The following is a 20,376-nucleotide window of genomic DNA, read 5'->3' as shown; positions in this document are numbered from 1 at the left end:
TGAAGCTTTGAGCACTAGTCAGTTTTACCTTTACATGAGTGTTTTTTTTGGGGGTGGATGTGATTTGATTTACAGCATGTGAAATCTGTGCTGAGTGGACATCCTTCAAGGGCAAACGGCACTGAAACGTGACAATGCTGGGGGGCGGCGCGGCCTCAGCGCGCCGTACGAAGAAAAACATAAGTTCGATCCCCGCTCAGTCTGTGTGGTCTACGTGTTCTCCCTATATCTGGGTGCTCTGGTTTCCTCCCACAGTCCAAAGACCTGAAGTGCAGATGAACTGATGATGCTTAACTGACTATAATGTGTGAATGGGTGAGTGAGTGAGTATGTGTGCATGTGCGGCTGCCCTGCGATGGACTGGCGTCCCATCCAGGGTGTAGCCCCCTTGTGCCCAATGCTTCTGGTATAGGTTCCGGTTCACTGTGAACCCGATCAGGAAAAGTGGCTAATGAAAATAGACGGATGGATGACGACACTGGTTTTGCTATATGCTGTAGCAGCTTTCTCCGCAGGTGTAGGCAGAAGTCTTCTCTCCACGTCAACCTTGGACATGTGGGAAGTTGAATGTTTATAGTGGTTGAACTGATAGTAGAAGCATTACGTGGTGCACACAGTTGGGGAGTTCTGAAAATTGACCCGATACCCTCTGAGGTATATTTATTAAATTGGTTGTTATAGTTTAACTCTGAGTCTCTGTGCTTTGGTCTTTCTTAACTTTCTTAACTGCATAAATTCCAGAAAATGCCATCTGATGTCTGTGTTTGGCTGTAATATCCGGTTCGCTCTGGTTTCCTCCTTGATTTGACGCCGAAGAACTCGGTGAAAACGAACCATCAGTCCGCCTGCCTTCATTTCCCTTTTCTCATGCGCGCTTTCAGTGACAGAGCGAGCACACTCAGTTCAATAATGAATGAAATCATACCCTGGAAAAGTGGAGGAACTTTCCAGATGCTCCTCGGCGCTGGGGCTGTGCGGTGCTTCGCTTGATGTTACTGTTGCCATGGCAATATCATTCTCGCAAAAAGAACAAACAGTCCAATTCTGAATTCAGATGGAATTTAAGCCCTCATTTCTGCAGACCCCACCGCGCCGCATGTTTTGCTTCGCAAATGATGTGTTTGCTGACGTGATCACGGGAGTCGGGCATGGTGCGTGGCGATAAATGGCCGGAAGCATTTATTACTTGCGGATCCACTGGTCCCGCAGACAATTAGATGATCAGAGGTATTACATATACACACACGAGAAGGAAGTGACCTCTTTTTAGTGAGACTTTTGAGAAGATCCATTGCTTTTGGACATAACTCATTTAACAATAAATCACAGCCTTGTGTGAGACTGGAACCTACAGCCTTAGGGTTAAAAGTCCAGCTAACAGTTTATGTGTGCAGCGAAGTGCATGTAACAAGCCGTTCCTTCATGACTACAGCTGTGAGCTTTAAACAGATGACATCTACTAGTCCGTCCATAAATGTGTTTATTAGAAGCTCTTTTTTCCTCAAGCATCATTTTGCTCACAAGTCGGGTAGAACACAATGTATGTGGAAATGTAGAACACATTTTCTCGGTGGCCTTAACAGATATTATTATTTTTTTTTAATTTTTTTTTCCTTCTCTTCCCCCTGGAATCCGGAGAGCCACTTGAATATAAATCGACGGTGAAACACACTTCACAGCTTTCGTTTTCTCTTGACAATATTGAGTTCTGTACTGTTAATGAAAGGCAGGAAATAAACTGGATCCTGGCAACCTATAGTGGAATCATTTTCCTTCAATTACCATAGTACTTTTCTTATGTCTTTAAATCTCTGCTTTTGTGTGGTTTTTTTTGTTTTTTTTTTTTTCCCCTCTTTCCCTTGCTTGACATTTAGGTGTTTGAAATGAGTGTAGCTGCCAGGTTTCACAAAGAGTGATATACGGTATTATACAATATCATCGTAAAAACTTGTGGAACATGCACATTGGTCAGGCATGTACACCTGAGGACAGGACGGCACAGTGGGGTTGTCGTGTCCCAAATCTGGCACGTTGGCTTATAGTGAAAGGTGAACACCTGTGAGATACTTGATGAGTGCTGGTTGTCCTGCGCACATAAATGTGTTATTATAGATCAACAACTGCTTTGATTCTCCCTGGCTGGTACAGGATGCTTCTGGATGGATGGATATTTGCATTCATATAAAGCCATATACATACATGCACACATACATACATGGTATTTGTAGTTTTTGTGTGTGTGTGTGTGTGTGTGTGTGTGTGTGTGTGTGTGTGTGTGTGTATATATATATATATATATATATATATATATATATATATATATATATACACACACACATATGCATGCAATACTGTGCAAAAGTCTTAGGAACTTAGATGTTTCACGAAAATATTTGTTTTAGACAGTTATTCAATGTCTTCTGTATTAGTGTCAGTGGGAAAGAGCATATTTTAGGTTTCCAGACATTCATTTTGCAAAAAGTTACAGTATTACAGTAAGGGTTTTGTATGTTGTTAACGAAAGAAAGTGTACACACACACACACACACACACACACACACACACACACACACACACACACACACACACACACACTGTCTGAAACTATTTGTCCCAGGTGGGGTCGTGGTCAGCCCAGGTAGGCTGTGTCATTCCATCTTGAATGCCAGAGCCCATCTGAGTTGATCATGTGCATCCCTTTCCATCCATCCATCCATTGTCAACAACCGCTTATCCCAACCGGGGTCGCGGCGAGCCGGAGCCTAACCCGGCAACACAGGGTGCAAGGCTGGAGGGGGGAGGGGACGCACCCAGGACGGGACGCCAGTCCATCGCAAGGCACCCCAAGTAGGACTCGAACCCCAGACCCACCAGAGAGCGGGACCTGGCCAAACCCGCCGTGCCAAGCGGTTGTTGACAATGGATGGTTACTAAGCTTAGTAGGTAGTTTATTAAGAGCGTTATTTTTGGAAGCATTCTCACTTTACAGCTTTTTCCCCAAGTGCTTAAAAGTTTTTCACAGTTCTGTACATGCATTTATCGTTTAATCACTCACGGGATTTATTTTTCACAGACAGAAAAATGTCACCAGCCCATAAAAAAACTATAATATTAAACAACTGATGTGAATCGTAAAAATAGTAATATTTTTTAATTAAAAAAAATTCCTTCTACAGCACGGTCTCCAAATATGCAGTCGGTCGTTGGACATCTCTTGACAGGTCTGACTTCTTTGCCCCAGGTGACATGCCTGCAGGATTTCTTCAACGACGATGATATCTTCATTGCTTGTGGCCCAGAGAAGTTCCGCTACCAGGATGACTTCTTGCTCGATGAAAGTGGTAAGACAAAATTAAACAGTGTTTTTTTTAGTATGTGTGTGTGTCTGTGTGTTGTTTTTTTTTTTTTTGCTGTCACAATCTAGAGTATAAAAAAGTAAACCGTCATGCACATCATATGCTAAATGCAGGTACGGAGGAGTTCAGCTTGCCTTGGTTTGCTCTCTTATGACAGTCATGTTGACAGTTGCCTGGACCACTTCTCAGGTCGCACAAGTAGCCCTCCTCCTCAGTGCACCGTCTCCGTGGTTCTTGGCTCTGTCAGCTATGGGTGTCAGGCAACATAAGCCACTGTCTAAGAGTCTCACGTATTCTGGGATCTGCACAAGGTCCTATGTAAGTAAGACAAGCTATTGCAAGCTATTCTTGACTTGCCAAGTACTCCTTGGTAATGCACCATCTTTTGCAAGATGTTCCCACTCAGTGCTAAATGCATTTGAATCATTAACAGATAGTATTGTACTGGGTGGGACTGCAGCGTATTGGGACATGGAGGTTGTGTTGTATCTCTTCTGAAAGGAGATAGTGCTACGTTTACTGCGTGTGTCTGAGCAGCATAATGTTTTTGCCACTGGGCTGCATGGCGAGGTGTGGATGGGGGAGTCCGTCATCAACCCTAAGATGGGGGGAAAAAAGGAGCGAAACGGAAGCCTGGTTCTCTGGGTTGTTAAATTGACTCGAAATGGGACGATGGAGCATTGTGGCTCTTGTATTCTCCATTGCATCGTGACAGAAGGCAGGATCCACCACCATGCCCAGAAAAATCTTGGTCAGAAATGCCCAGCAATGACTAAGTATATGGATCTGTTATATCTAGGTTCAGCTATCTACGTACTAGTAGGTCTAATAACTGATAATACACACACACACACACACACTGTCTGAAACCACTTGTCCTGTGTGGGGTCGCTGGGGGCCGGACCCTAACCCGGCAACACAGCGTAAGGCTGGAGGGGGAGGGGACACACCCAGGACAGGACGCCAGTCCATCGCAAGGCACCCCAAGCAGGACTTGAACCCCAGACCCACCGGAATGCAGGACCCGGTCAAACCCATCACGCCCCCTTAAGTGATAATACTCATCAAATAATTGAAATATAATACGCCATCTTTTAACAAAAATGTAGTTGCAAAACCTTATTCGAGTAATTTTTCGTAAGAATTTACAAAAGATTTTGTCAGTATGGGAAGAAAAAATGGAAATTGCTCCTTTTTCCTTTGTAAAAGTGCAGTTCTTCGAATAATATTGTTGAGTTGAGCGTGTTAATATTCGTATGATTATATAAGGCCTGAAGATGAACACTTGGTTTGCATCCGTGGCCGGATAATCCGCTTTGTGGAGGGAGGGCGACAGGGATGGGGTAAGAGACTAGCTTGAGCCAAGCTGTTGGATCCTGTATCTGGACACTGTTGAGTGTCAGATGTCTGGGTTTAGCCGATGGTCCGTGAGCTCAGGACAAGAGGCCCCGTGGAAGCAGGCAGAACAGAGGTAGAAGAACATTTAGTACAGTTTTCATTTTTCTTTAATTCCCTTTCTTTGTTTGGGTGTAACAGGAGCGGGATCTGTAATACATGCCATGCTACAGGGAGGAAGCTGCAGCGAGCACAGGCATGGACCGTTCATAGATGTCCACTCTAGGGCACCACACAGGATGGTTAGTGCACCATGGTCACTTGGTGGTAGGATGGAAACGTTGACTCTCGGTCCACGGCAGACACTGAACCGAAGCCATCTCGCTAGAAAGCACGTTATTCGGGAGGATGGCGGGAAGATATGTAACCCAACATTTTTACTCTGGCTGTGGGCCGGGAGACTGCTCCTTTGAAGAAGCTCCGGATGGAAAGGATGTGCTGTCAAGGTGCTATTCTTGGTATTAGAGAGGGGTTGCATTCATTGAATAGTTGGTGACAAGGCTTCATAGAATCTGCTTAAAAACGTTACGGTGCCTGGAGACTAAAGAAAGAGGAGAGCATCTCGAAACCTTCCTATGCGGGTTTATCTCGGCCAAAGGAGGCTGTTTGAAAGAGGGCAACTTATCACATGGAAGCACGATGGATCCGATGGTATTTTATTTATTTTATATACTGCTGTGGAGTGCCATTATTTCTCTGATATGTTACGGTGTCTGTTAATGTATTGAAATAATTTTTGCTGGCCTTGAGGTGGTAATAATTGCACATTATAATTCTGGGAAACCTTGGGCTGCACAAACAGGAGGGTGACCATGGAGACCGAGGTGGTTTTGGGTACATTGCGTTTAGGGCAACCAGGAGACATGGGATCTGTAAGGTGCAGAGGTATGGCTGTCCCCCTTCCCCCAAGCAATCACAGCACGTCCTTCCCTTCCGCAGAGTGCAGGATGGTCAAGTCCACCTCCTACGGCCGGATTTCCTCCATGCAAGGGCGAAGCTCGCCCAGGGGGGCGGGACCGTCCCGAAGGAGCAAGTCCCCTGCCTCCACCGGCTCCGGTAAGAGCTGCGGGACCCCTGTCCACACGCACATACACACTTGCCAGCACCGCCTTTGGCGCCACCTCCGTGGTGCTACTGCATAGTTACTGAAGTCTGTGTAATAATGTGATACGTTTTGTGTGTGTGTGAGAGAGAGAGAGAGGAGATTTGCTTGATTTCTCCTTATTAATTTATGAGTAATGTTTAATCACACCTCAGTGGGCCTTTCAGTCCTGGCTGCACTCACTCCCGTTTGTCCCGTCGGGACTCCGGGGAAGCCGAGGAAACGGCAGGGTTTTCCACACCCGGTACTCTCGGCTGTCACGAATGAAAGCGGATGTTTTTAGAGGGCCCTCGCTAGCGTTGCAGCGACGCGTTCGAAGCGTTGTTACGCAACGCTAAAACGCGCCGCTCTTGTTTTTCGCGCCGTGTCAGCGGAGGAACCCCGATCCGCCCGGCAGAACCTCCGCGTTTCGATCCGCCGTCCGACTGGAAACGTACAGCCGTCTGCTGTCGTGTTCCACGCTGCAAAATACAGCCGCTGCATTGTAAGGATTAATTAATGTGCCGGAGGCTGCCAGGCATATCCAAAGCGTAATTAACTTTCTTTTAATGACTCGAGGAAAATCATTACGCTCTTCGAGTTGTTAATTCACCGGAGTGCGCGCTCACTAATGCATGCAGGTGTCTGTCAGACGTGCGCTGCCGCTCTGCGGCAAAGGAAGGGCCGCTTTCTCCAAGCCAAGGAAGGCAGATACGGCTTCCGGGGTTTATTCCATCCTGGCGCTCATCCGGAAAGAGATGGCCATTTGGTCCGATGGGCTCGAGTGCCTTAGCCGTCATCTGCCTCCCTGCGCAAGTTCTGTCGTGCAGCGTTTTAGTACATTTGGAGTTGTTCTTTTTTCCCCCCGGAAGGAATGAAACGGCCGCGGAGGACGGCAGTTCGGCGCCTATCCGGATAAATCGGCATATCCGGGCGACTTAACCGAACGCGTGATCAACTTCCGTAGTTGTTTCTCTCCACGATACAGAGAAGCCCATTACATTATAGAAAAGATTTAATGTCAGTAGCCTATTTAATGCTTTCACCACTTTTTTTTTTTTCTTTTTCTTCAAATGAGTCAATTCTGAAAGCTCTTAAAAGTTCAGTCTCCGAGATTGCTTTCATCCAGACACAGGCAGCGTAGGGTGTGGCAGACACATCATCTCTTTTGATTCAGTAAAATTGGTTTCAGTAAAAATTACATCACGGTTACCCTGGAAACTAAGACTGCGTTGGAATAAAGGCAGCGACCGTGGATCACGGGGCCCGTTTCCTACCTGAGTGTTTCTGGCGGGACTGCCGTCAAAGCTGAACAAACTGACCGATGTATTTTTGAAAGAAGAACTGTACTGTAGAGACAGTACAGTTGCGAGGTCGTCTAAGTAAAACGGCACAGGAATTGAAATGGCAACAGGATTAGAAATAAACGGGTGCGGTTTTGCCAAATTGGTTTGTAGCGTTGTGCCAACGGGTCTCGCCGAATGGCTCGGTTTTGCACCTGTGTCTCACCCCTATACTCATAGAGTCTGTTTAACATCTACGCTACTCTCCAAGTGTGAAAGGGGTGAGCGCTAACAGTGGTCAACAAAAGTCACTTTGCTGGTATCTGTTCTGCTCTTGTTAATGTTATAATAGTGGTCAAAGTGAAGCATCACTCTTCGCACAGGATCCAACCAGGAGACGCACCACCAAGGATGTCTATGGGTTCCCAGACTTTGCTCCTGAAGGATCCTCGTCCTGTAGTCTCATATTGTATGTGGTCACTTTCTGTCATCGCTTATTTCTGAAGGTAATTGATGTCTGAACCTGATACCCGCAGAATTTTAGTGCGGCGTGAACGTCTGGATTTAAGCTAGCTTCGTTTAGAGTTCGCTGGAAGTCGCTTTGGAGAAAAGCATCTGCGAAGTAAGTAAATCTAAATTTAAGCTGCCAAAGGCTGGGTTTGGATACCATTCCTAGCTCTCCCAGTACCGTGATGCTCTTTTACGCTCGGGGTCTCATTAGTGTGGAAATGGTGGCATCTTCTCCTTGCAGCAGCTGTGATGGGGGAGGCAAGTCATATTTCGGTGGTGGGCAAAGAAACACACCGCTGTTATTCTGGAAGCCAGCATTATTTTAATTGAACCACGGCACACTCTGTCATGGCCTCATAGCAAAATTGGATATTGGCGAATGAGTCACAGCAGCAATTCAGGAGATGATGCTCAAGGTCGGGGGAAACGGGCTCCAAAGAGGTGTTGGGGAGCCGAAGGTGCGCATAGCACTGATGTGTAAAAATAAAACTGCCTTTTTTTAGGAACCGCTCTTAAACAAGCTTTTTGAAGCAGGTATGACTGTAAGTAATATCCTGCAACGCTTCTCCACAGAAGAAATAAAAGATGTGGGTAGACAGTAACAAAGACGTGATACAAAAGGCTGCTTGGAGCAAGTGGTGTAAATGGCATTCGGGTCTAATTATAAAGCTGTGACAGAACTTCCTGCTGGTGTGTCATTTTGACAGTAAAACACCTTTTACCTTTGTGTAGTTTGATTTACCGAACCGATCGTAATTTTCTCCTGATATTCTAACGTGCGCCTGCCCTTCAAGCGGTTTCAGATCCCGAGGGCCGAAACCGGCACCAAGGTGGTATGTTGTAAGCCTTTGTCTGCTTGCGATACTTCGACTCCTTGGTGGGATTTATGTCTTCTCGTGCCTCGTGGCTGGGCAGGCTAAACGGAATACTATGAAACAAATCCTTTAACTTATGACATGAGGCCTGGTGGTGAAGTGGTTAATGCTGCTGTGTGACTGGATGTGGGTTCAGATCCATCGGAGTCTGTGTGGAGTTTGCATGTTCTCCCCATGTTCATGTGGTTTTCCTTTGGGTGCTCTGGTTTCCTCTTATGGGCCAAAGGTGTGATTCAGGTGGATTGGTGACTCGGCATTATTTTGTGTGTGTGTGTGCTACATTGTACTGATAAATGATGAGTAAATGGTTGCTGGGAGTTTAGTGTTGTGTGTTTAACACTGTAAGACATCTTGGATGAAGGTTTCGGTTAAATACCACATGATAATCACTGTATGTTGCTTTGGAGGAAATATGTGTAAGTTGATTCGAATGAATGTAAATGACATAACCAGACATGGTCCTTGAACTCAAACTGCTTCTGACCTGGGTCCCTATTGGTTTCATATCATGAAGGACACACTGGGGTATGAGAGGATGTTAACGCTGTCTCAAACCCGTCAACAAATCTGTTAATTATTAGTTCTTGCTGCTGAAGCCATGTGCAAGTCTTTTGCTTAGGCAGGTCTCCGAAAAGACTTCATGATCAATGGACGTGGCTTTCGGTCGTGTTTTAAAATCCTCGCGCGAAGAAGTGTCCTCCTTTACAGAGAAAGCGGTGATCACCCAATTCCGAGCACATCGTCACGTCTGCTCACTGAATGGCAAACAATTTTTGAGATGGAGAGACACTGAGAGCACTGGGGGTGACGGTGCAGTCTTCTGGGACCTGCAGATGGTGTCAGTGAATTAGCATGTACTTGTGCCTGCAAAAAATCTGTTTAAACATATCAAATGGAGGGCCGGTGAAAGGAAAAAAAAAAAAAAAACTGCACTGGTCCCAGTTCTAATTTAAGTGGAAAAAATAAGTCACGGCACATCTTAGACTGTCAACTGGAAGAACATTGTAATTTTTATATGATGCGGCTGAGGAAACAGGGAGTAAAAATGCATGAGTAAAAATCACAGTGTCACACTGACTCTTAAATTTTGCACGGTTGAGTTTTAAGTTGAGGAAATATTTCTTTATTTTAGAGTCCAACAGTGTTTAATATATTACCTAGTTTAGGAAGACCTAATATTTTGTGGCACGGTTGCCCAGCGAGTAGCACTGCCCTCTCACAACACCTGGGTGGTGTGAGAGGATATAGGTTCGATCACCACTCGGTACGTATGTACAGTATGGAATTTAAATGTTCTCCATGTGTTTGTATGAGTTTTCTCCAGCTGCTCTGGTTTCCTCTCGCAGTTCAAAGACCTCTGTTTCAGGTGAATTGGTGATGCTAAATTGCCCGTAGCCCCAACTGCTGGTCAGCCAGTGCCGGTCCCAAGCCAAAGTAAATGGTGAGAGTTGAGGTCAGGAGGAGCATCTGGTCGAAAAATCTTCGCTCCGACCACGCCGTATGCTGCGGCACTTGGAAGTAAAAACAGCCAACCTGGGGTCTCCAAGAAGAAGCGCTGTAAAAATAAATAGGGAATAGAAAACAAGACATTATATCATTATTAAGTCATTTAACTTTTACAGAGAAACAAAGAAATTTTTAAGCACTCCTTCAAGTTGTACAAATAACACTACACTGCACACACAGCAATACTATGATGGACTGGCATCCTGGCAGTGACTCTGGCCTGGACAAGCAGTTTAAGGATAGTGAGTGTGAGTCTAATAATATTATTATTATTATTATTATTATTATTATTATTATTAAGAAGAAAAATAAGAAATAATAATGATTTCAAGCTTTCCTTTTTAAAGTGGCTGACTGGTCAATATCACAAACCATAGCCTGTCGGAATAACGTTATTTTAGTTATGAGGTTATCAGCTGCACCCTGTGAACATTCCTCAGAAATTTGCTGCCCGAAAACGGCTTCGATTTCACGTCAACGGTTTCAGCTGCTACGCACCTCGCTGTGACCAGTGATTCTGACTTACGAAGCCATTACTCTCCCAAAATTATTTTTTCGTTTGAATACCTTGTCTTTACAAAATTGGACTTTGAAACTGTCTAATATGCATGCATGTTTGTCTTTTAGTGGTTTTATTTCTAATAAAGGAATCCACTTCATTGCGTATCAGGCAAATGGGCTCCTTATTCATGTAATTTGTCATGCTATGTTTGTGGGAAACTTTTATTCATTGATTCAGAACCCATGTTCAGCACTCAAGTAAATACAGATATAAAGAAAAATTAATCCATGTCCATTCATTTTACGACTGAAGGACATTTACTGAGCGCTGTACAGCTGAGCGCTGTAACTGTGTTACCACACAATTTAATAGAAATTGTTGTATTTATGGTAGATGCGGTATGCATTAATAATTTACAAGTGTTTGGTGTTGGACACCCCTGCCTTATATCTTGCGCTTAGCTGACGTATAAGATTTTTCCAGTCATTGAACTCACTGAAATCCCTTGGCCACAGTCGGCAAGGTGTCCAGGGATTATAAAGGCAAGTGTATAGATGTCCCGTCATGCAAACACCAACACGTTAATTTCCGTGGCATCTCTCAGCAAAAGCGTGACCCATTAGTTCCATCGTGTTGCAGACACTTTTCCAGTTCGAGGACTGGAAAGTTATCGGCGCCGTCCGCGTTCATCCGGGGCGTAGATGGATTCCGGATATTACGAGGAGCATTACGAGTTGTGCAGTGTGGTCCTTGGTTTCATTAAGGCTGCACATTTTCAGCAATAAAACCTAAAACTTGTTTGTTGGCACTGCTTTTACGTGTGCGTGTCTTTCTACCGTGCTGCTGATGCAGTCCCGCTGATGGTGCTTTCTTGGCGTCACCCCCTTCTTCTTTATACGAAAGCGGTTTTAAGCTTCCAGCACGGTGCTCCTAAGACTGTACAGTGTTCATACAGTCTTGATAGAGTTGTCTTAAAGCAGCGCGGCCTTTCTCCACAGATGAAGAGACGTAGAGGCCGATAACCCCAGGCTGATGGACTCTGTGCCAGGAAACCCAATTCCCAACTACATTCAGGCTGATTGGATTATAGTGGGAATCGTGTTGGCTGCATGTGCTCGGCTACATAAAGGCACCAATGTGACATTTCTCTTTCAAAATGCAATTCAGCCTGATTGAATTCCCTTTTTTTTTTTTTTACAGCAGCCTTCCCAAGTTGCTTCAGAGTTCTGAATACAGAATACAACCACGAGATGTTAGTACCTAGAAATCTGAGGAAAAAGGACACTTAAAGACATGGTGTGTGGGGGGAAAAAAGCCAGAGGGGAACCAATAGAAAAGGAAACGCATGTCTAATTCAGTTACATGACACTTTTTTTTTTTTTCTGGAGGTTAAAGGCCAGCTCTCTGGTCACCCTTCCTGGGTATGGTAACCCGGTTCAAGGAGGACGCCGTGTTAGCGTTTACAAGTGGTTTCTAGAATGGGCAGGTGATCGATTGGCTTTCCCCATCAGGACATCAGGTGATCTTCAGTGGTTCGTGTTCAGACAGCGTTGTAGTAGTAATTGGTCCATTCCTTATAATGGTTTGGAGCATAAAATCAGTACAGAACTCATCCCTATTGTCCGTGGTCTCTTTCTGCAATCACATTGCAATGGAAGATTCTTGAACTTGAGCGCTACAAACTTTTGCTTATTGAAGCACAATGCACTCAAAGCTTTCATTCTCCTTGAAAAGTTTTTTTTTCCCATTAATTATGTTCATTTGAATTATTATGAATAATGTTTTTGTCATCTAGACCACTGCATAAGATAAATGGTTGATGATGATTGGAAAAAAATGGGCAAAAAGTTCTCCTTAGAATGTGATCCTCCAAGATTCAAACTTTCTGTCGTTGCTTTTGGTAGCAGTTGCAGCTCTGAGTTTTTGTAGGTATATTTGTATGAGCTTTTTACCATTAATTTTTGGAATATTTGCATGTTTTGTGCTTGGCATTCAGCAGCAAGTACCGAACACAGAGACACGATTATCAAAGCACAGCTTGCTTGTCTGGCACTACAATTTCTCTGGTTCACATCACTCAAGCAGCTGGTTATAGATTTGACATTCATAATCATTTCGGATGGGGATGAACTAATTTATGTAGCTGGCAGGAGGTCAGGAGGGAAATGGGTTTGGAAGAGATTGGTTCTGAGAGATTCAGCACTACTGAGGGACAGAAGGATTTTATTCCACTGCACCGGGGCTACAACGAAGAACTGACAATGTGACACACATGGCTGTGGTGGTACAGCAGGTGTCCAAAGCACACCTGCACCTTATCTCCTATTTAGACTCCCTCCTCAGTATGGTCATCTGATCGAGACCCAGATCTTGTTGCCCAGACCAGAGTGCCAGTGTGTATTTCTGTGTTCTCGCACCACCAGACACGTATGCCCTCCATCTCCATTTGGCTCTTGTACAGCACCGACATTGCCGATTAACCTATCTCTATTTGGACCTTACCTCAAGCCCCCTGTAGCCTCATCCTCTCCAGTGGATCCAGAAGCATGTTAGGGAGGTTTTCTGTTGTGGAGCTCCCACCAAGTGGTCTGTGGTGACAAGAGCACAGCAGTCTTGATGAGATGTAGGGATTGATGAGGTCATGTATGAATTGGAGTACTGATGAGTTGTTTAGAATTTTTTTTTTTGCAATTTTAGTTTTTTTTTAGATATCTGGGTCCTACTTTGTTTTAAAAAAAAAAAAAGAAAAAATCCTCATGCTGTTCTGAACTTCATGAAGATGTTGTTCGTGAAGTTGAGTTTCGGATCCACAGGGAAGGAAGGGACGAAGCTACGCCATTTGGAAGTTTGGCAGGGATTTAATCGCTGTTGAGCAAACTGCCACTTTCAGTCTAATGATTTGATTTCATTGTTATTTAAACACTAAAGTACTTTACGTTGCTAATCATTTATGCGTGGCTAGATGTTTGTCACTGGAGCAACTTGGATTAAGTACCTTGTTTCTTTAGAAGCCAACATCATTTAAGATGGAAGTATTGTACATTTATTCACCCATGGCACTTCCTGCTGGCCATTCAACTTGTTACAAGATCATCATCCTTATGGAAGATGACTTTATCCAACTGGTCAACAGGAAACTGCTCGTCCTAACTGTGGGCATAGGGTTGTCCTTAACCTTTCATTTTATTATTCATCCATGAAGTCAGCACTCTAGATCAGCTCTGAAAAGGGCATGGCTGTGGCAGGACAGTTGCCCTTTGCAGAGGAGCCCTTTCAGGCCCATAAATAGTCTGATGATGAATCTCCATTTACGCACCAAATCACGGCAGACCCAAATTAAAAGCATTGTGCAGATGGCGTGGAAAATACATTATTCATCACACTCGCGTGAACACATACCGGCTTATGGTTCTGGACAAAATTCTAATGGAATTTTGATGGTCCAACGTGTTACTCAATTGGGGGGATTCACTGTCATTATTGATTCACCAACAGGATGTCTTTATACTTTATAAAGGAACAAGCAAGCAAACCAAGTCAAATATGTAACTCAAAGGAACAGCAGCTGCTTCCTTGCTGAGACATTTGTTTCTTAACAGCTGTGTTTTGGCCTGCCATTTCTACCCCCTGCAAGAGTAGCCCTCACCCATCGTTTTGTGCCATATTATTGGAGTGTACGGAGTACAGTGTTGTTTTACTGATGCTTTCCAATATTGAACATGCCAGTATTTGTAACAAGGTCAGTCTTTGTACGAACATGTCATTGGCATAAGCGGTGATTGAAGGCCAGTTAAATCAGCTCGCTGGAGGTGTCCAGGTCAAGGTGGGATGTTACTGGTGCTTCAGCGCCGGTTCAGTTCCTACACAGTCTGTGTGGAGTTTACGCGTTCTACCCACGTTTGTGTAGGTTTCCTCTCTCAGTCCAAAGACGTATGTTTGAGGTGAACTGGTGCCCCTAAATTGACCACAGTGTGAATGTATTACATTGCTTCATACACGGATGGATGACTCTAGGAAGTTTAGCGTATCTAGCGGCGTTGTCGCATCGCGAGAAGGTGTCGGTTTAAAACTAGTTAATTATTTTACTTTGGAGAAAAGCACCTGCGGAATTAATGAGTGTAAATGCGTGTAACCGTAAGGTACGTCTAAACCAAAGCTGCGAGACGAGCTTTGATGTGATCGTCTGAATGGGGTATGGAGACAGCGGTGGGTTTGTGCCCACAAAGAAGCTTGCCTAGAGGTGTTTTGCGTAGCACGTCGGCACCCGCGCTTCACGCCGGCTTATTCGCCGCTCTTCATCTCTGCTGCGGCTCTCGGTTATTAGTTCGCACTCACGTTGTGGAACGTGTGTTCCCTGTACTTCAGCCTGCTCCTAATTGGGTGGTTAGGGGCTGGGGGGGGGGGACACAATCATCCCCGCAAACCTCACGTTTTAATTGACACCTTTTGATGTAGCAGCCGTGCCCCCCCCCCAACCCACACAAACAGCCGTCCTTCCCGCGTCAGACGTGCGCAAGGGTGCCAGACGGCCAATGGCGGCTCATGGCGGCTCGCTCTCCGGCAACCCAGCCGCACACCGCCGCCGGCTCATTCACGGCACCGTGGCAGAGCTGCGCGGCAGCCGGGCGCGGCGGCACGGCGATCCAGCATGTTGCAGTGCGTGAAAGGTAAGGGAGACGGGACTTGAGCTTCATCGGGAGCGTCACTCTACCACAGAGGTGGTGAAAAGTCAGCCGGTTCCTCATGAGATCTGTCCTCCAGTGTAACGTTTTCTGTGCTCTGGGGGTTTTCAGACTCCCGTATCGGCAGCTGTTCTCTTTAACATTGGTGTTTGTGCAGCTGATTGTTCTCTCGGAGGTTTGATTTTCTTTTTGCCCTTGTAGCTGTTGTAACCATAAGCTTGAGCTGTAACCAAAGCTTTGCTTGGGGGACGGGAGCGTTCGGCTGGAGAGGGAATTTTTTTTTTTTTCTCGTGTCCAGTTCGGCGAGGTGAACGGCGACTTCGCTCTCCAACTTCCGCTTTTGTGGATGTGACTCACGGGTGCTTTTTTCACTCTTCTCCGTTCTGCCGTTGCTCTCCGCTGTCGTACGGATTTCAATGTCAGTGATTCTGGAACTTACTCTACCCAGGAGGAGAAATTGTGCATTTTTTTTTAAAAGGAGAGGGTGAATGATGACTTCCTCAGTGGTAAGAAAACGTGGGTTTTGTTCTGTCATTCCACAAAGTCCTTTTCCTTCATTTCACACTATTCATCTTGTCTGCGTTGCGGTTTCAGCTAATGGGACACCAGGCAGCCAGCTGTCTACCCCCCGGTCAGGGAAGTCTCCGAGCCCTTCCCCCACCAGCCCGGGGAGTGCAAGAAGACGTCGGGTAAGAGCCCTTACACATGCCGACGCTCCCATTGTGCTCAGCTAGTTTTTTTTTTTTGGACAATTACCACGAATACCCTGTTTTTGAGATGTCACTTTATCTAGTGAGTGTGAGACTGCAGCCGAACGAACGACTCCTCATACCATGTTTATATGTTTATTGATTTAAGCTGCTTACAGCGACGCAGCCACCGACGGAGCTGTTCAACCGTCACGTGTCTCGCTGGGTTTCGGAACTGCTCTGTGCAAGTTTCATTGTTCCGCACCGCTCTGTTATGGTCCTGGGGGGCCAAGTCCTGCAGGTTTCCGTTTCTCCCAATGCAATTAGGATCTCGGTTTCAGCTCGCTGAAAGAGCTGGTAGGGCACGGCGCCTCTCTGGAGCAAAGCCTCCTGGACTGGGCAGGTGCGGGACGCCTCTGAAGGAGAAGAGCTCCGCTGTAGCGGCGGGAGGGGGACACCAAGGCCATCCTCGCCCAGTGCGGTGCAGCTGGAGCCCAGAAACGAGGACACTGGCCCCCTGCTCTCTGACGGCCTTCTATTCTAGTGCTTCTGCGCAAGCCACACGTGCTATTTCTGGTAGCAGTTTAGCTCTACTGTAACATCCTGCACTAGCGAGCAGTTAAAGCCCTCCCCGAGCTAATGGAAATCCATAGTTCACCTGGAACATCTGACTCTTTGCGGATCGCGCGGGGCAGGACTGAAGCCGAACAGCATCCCCGCCTCTTGTGAGAGCTCAAATGTATTCCGTTTGCAGAGATGCACTTAACTAATGTAGTGAGCTAGTTGCGCTGCACTTGGAATGCTAATTAGATGGCCGAACGAAGGGCAAATGTTGAGACTGAGAGAACTGATTGGTTATATAAAAGGTATGAAAGTTGTTTGATTTAAAGCAACGCAAACGGTAAGTCGGAAGCAAAACATATGGAGGGCAGAGTCTCCCAAGCTGCTGATAGCGTCACGTATTTCATGCGCCGTGACTTTGTGTTCGAGACAAAATGGCAAACGGTTCCTATTTCTGTAGGTTACAATGTATTCGTGGCATTTTTTTTAGATTTGTATCGCGGGCGGCAAAAACACCTTTACGTACATCACCTGGGAGTTGGTTGGGTTTGCGTTCCTGTCGCCAAGGCACTCTCCTTACCTTTGTAGTTAAACGGTCGCTGAGGTGCAACGCTCGCAATCTTTCGTCTTCCCCTCTTCATTTCCCCAAGGGGTCCCAGCACAGTGGCTCCTCACTCTCTCTGGCCTCCACCAAGGTGTGCAGCTCAATGGACGAGGGCGACGGTCCTGGCAGCGAAGGTAGGGGTGCTGGGCCCTGTCAGGGTTGTGTCAAACGGCAACGTGCATGACGTACATGAAGCGCAGTACCATGTTAAAATTGTCTCCGTTTAATCATAATCACCTCAAGTTGCTCAGCAGCTGAGGTGGTTATACTGCTGCTCCAGGGTTTGAATCTGCCCCTGGCTTGACGTTCTGGTTTTCTGCTGGTTTTCTACTTGCCTGGTGTTGGTAGTCTTCAGTACGTTTGTGCATGTGTGCCTCCCCCGGCTGTTTGTACCGTCATAAAAAGCTTAGAGATGATGATCTGTTACGCTGACGGTAAACAGGTGGTAATTCAAAATGCGAAATATGTCAAAATTCATTGTAAATATGTTAAAATGCAAATAAAACCCAAATACACACACACACACACACACATAGGCTGAAACCGCTTGTCCCAAGCGGGGTCGCGGTGAACCGGAGCCTAACCCGGCAACACAGGGCGCAATGCTGGAGGGGAAGGGGACACACCCAGGACGGGACGCCAGTCCATCACAAAGCACCCCAGGCGGGACTCGAACCCCAGATCCACCACTGCAGGACCCAGCCAAACCCACTGTGCCACCGCACCCCACCCCACCCAAAATATATTAAAATTTAAAATGCAATGACAGCAATGTGGTACAGATCCTGGTGACTCTCTCGCAGCAGAAATCATGGACGAGTACCCTCAGGTGCCTGCCTATATCGCCGAGCGCTACAAGGTGGGCAGGACCATCGGCGATGGAAACTTTGCCGTAGTGCGCGAGTGTGTGGAGCGCTCGACGGGCAGGGAGTACGCCCTGAAGATCATCAACAAAGGAAAGTGCCGTGGGAAGGTAAGGTCGTCCCTTGTTTTTTGTTTTAGACAGCAGTTTGTACGATTGACTGATCTTACATGAAAATAAACATTTTTATGAATGTACAGTATGTATTAGGATGTCGCATCAAAGCAATCTTCTCACTCAAGTGTTCAGGAGCAGCAGCTCCTCTTCTAGAATACAAGCCTTTTGGCTGAGCTTCATGAACCTCCAGCTCTCGTTTCTGTCATGGAATCACTTCGCTCAGGAGTGACAGCCCTGTTGCTCATAGAGGTCCTGACCTCCGTGACAGACAGATGTATGATCCTATCAACTGCTGATGAATGTTGGAGGAGGTGGAGGTTTTCTGTGTGACACATCAGCTGGGGATTAGCACATCCTCAGAAAATGTAACCCTTTTGCTTCTTGATCCCAGGAGCAAATGATCCAGAATGAGGTGTCCATTCTCCGAAGGGTGAAGCACCCCAACATTGTTCTGTTGATTGAGGAGATGGACACATACAGTGAGCTGTACCTGGTCATGGAGCTTGTCAAGGTACTGTAGACCTCTGGGGGTTTCTGTCACATGTCTGTGAGGAACATGCTGTCAACCAGTCAAATTATTTCACCCAGTACCTTAAAGCAAACTCATCTGAGAAAAAATCTTAATCTCTAAAAGCATTATTTAATTACATAACTTATACAAGTATATTCTTATACGTGATGGATTTTTGAAGGCATTGAGTTATCATCGACACCATCGGTTTTTTTGTGACCCGAACCACATGGATGTAATTTACAGCGTCCCATGCCTTGTCATTCAGACCAAAGCTCTGTGGCTCCTCCCCTGTCCTGCACAAGAGCAAAACGGGCATCTTTCCATCAACAGACACTCCGCTGTCTCTCGCTCAACCCCTGCCTCTTTTCATCGCGCCAAAAGTCGTGTGTGTCCCTAGGACGTTCCTCCTCTCCTGCTCACACTCTCTTCTCTCTCCTCTGCTAAGAAGCTCTATTTTGAGCCTCTGCTCCATTTTGTTGTCTCTGCAAAGGGAATTTGAGAAATGCCACGGAGGCAGAAAAAGAATTAGGCCGAATTAAATTTTTCATCGCCTGCGTGTTCAACCCATTCGGTTTCCGCTCTTCTCGACAGAGTCCCTTGTGTGTCCACAGGGGGGTGACCTTTTCGATGCCATCACTTCCACGAACAAGTACACGGAACGAGACGCCAGTGGCATGCTGTACAACCTGGCCAGCGCTATCAAATACCTGCACAGCCTCAACATTGTCCACTGCGACATCAAGCCGGAAAACTTGTTGGTGAGCGCACCGTCTTGTTTCCGTGTGCCCCGAATCTCTGACGTCAACCTTGGTGTCCTTTGCCGAGTTAGCGTAACGCTCGCCATGACAGCACCGCAATGTCTGGTGAACAAACTGGTGCCTCGTTGCACGCGAGTGCGTCATTTCGGCCTTTTCTGCCAGTGTTGATTGAAATTAAGAAATGCGGAACAGCCTCTTGTTATTCGTTATCTCCACCGATATGCGTTTTTGAACCCTCTTTCCAGTGTCATTACAAAATGCGAAATATAAAGCCTCTTTGGTAGTGATTAAAGTCAGCTTCTATTGAAAGTTGTTTAAAAGGTAGCGCAATATACCGCACTCAAATATTTCCCCATTTTATGATTACTGGTGTGTGTAGGTTTCTTGAAATTCCCCCCAAACCAGCTGGCCTAGCGCCCCCGCCCCACTCTTTTACCATGTCCATGTGGCATCAGCCAGTTTGCACCATCTGCATCGACCAGACCTGGACACGTTCAGTAAAATCTGAGAGAGAAAGCGAGAGAGTGCTTCTCTCTAAATATGTAATCTGAGGGGTTGGATCCAAATTCAGCCGTTTCTGTGATGTTACCCTTCCAAAAAAAAAACCACGGGCTGGGGAAGTGTTCTTGAGTCTTGGCCGCTTCTCATCCGAGGAGAGGAAGATGAGAGAAGCCGAAAGGTCGAAACTCTGATTGAGAGGTTCCTTCATTCCCTCTGCGGTTTGTGGGTTGCGCCCCACACAGGGTTGCACGTTGAAGATGAGTGAAAAGAGAGGCCGCAGTGATTTATCTTAAAGGAAAAAAGTGGCTTGGTTAGCGCCGCAGATCCACTCTTGCCCTCCACTGTTGGAGTTTAAGTGCTGTTTGTTGCTGTGTCTGCGGGAAATAGTACTCTGGTATGTCCGCTGCCTGTTCGTTGGAAGCCTGTGGTCCAAGGTCGCCCTCCGCTCTTCCACCAGTAGCTCTTATCGGGGGGTCTCTTCAGCGCTGCGACACGCCAGTTACATAACCGTCCTCGCGGGTCCGAGGCCCTGCCGTGCCGAACCGTGGCACGTGCTCGGTTCCGCTTTTCATCTCACCGT

The 20,376-nt window shown here is 46.3% G+C and overlaps 1 protein-coding gene across 6 annotated transcripts in view; it reads left to right on the top strand.

Moving 5' to 3' along the window:
• The window catches only part of dclk1b (doublecortin-like kinase 1b), a 54,610-nt gene that overhangs the window by 24,484 nt on the left and 9,750 nt on the right, over window positions 1–20,376 (top strand). For 3 of the 6 annotated variants that reach the window (XM_018764941.2, XM_018764978.2, XM_018764960.2), the window contains 7 exons: window positions 3,242–3,341; window positions 5,691–5,807; window positions 15,785–15,879; window positions 17,091–17,178; window positions 17,848–18,017; window positions 18,415–18,534; window positions 19,149–19,295. In XM_018764941.2, the coding sequence (XP_018620457.1) occupies window positions 3,242–3,341; window positions 5,691–5,807; window positions 15,785–15,879; window positions 17,091–17,178; window positions 17,848–18,017; window positions 18,415–18,534; window positions 19,149–19,295 (837 nt within the window). Of the gene's footprint in view, window positions 1–3,241; window positions 3,342–5,690; window positions 5,808–15,117; window positions 15,176–15,784; window positions 15,880–17,090; window positions 17,179–17,847; window positions 18,018–18,414; window positions 18,535–19,148; window positions 19,296–20,376 lie in introns of those variants that run through there. The other 3 variants (XM_018764949.2, XM_018764968.2, XM_029255690.1) reach the window with 2 other exon arrangements.

The sequence above is a fragment of the Scleropages formosus genome, chromosome 10 (genome assembly GCF_900964775.1).
Source record: "Scleropages formosus chromosome 10, fSclFor1.1, whole genome shotgun sequence".
NCBI lineage: Eukaryota > Metazoa > Chordata > Actinopteri > Osteoglossiformes > Osteoglossidae > Scleropages > Scleropages formosus.
The sequence above is the reverse complement of the archived record's forward strand: the minus strand, read 5'-3'. Positions and strand labels throughout refer to the sequence as shown.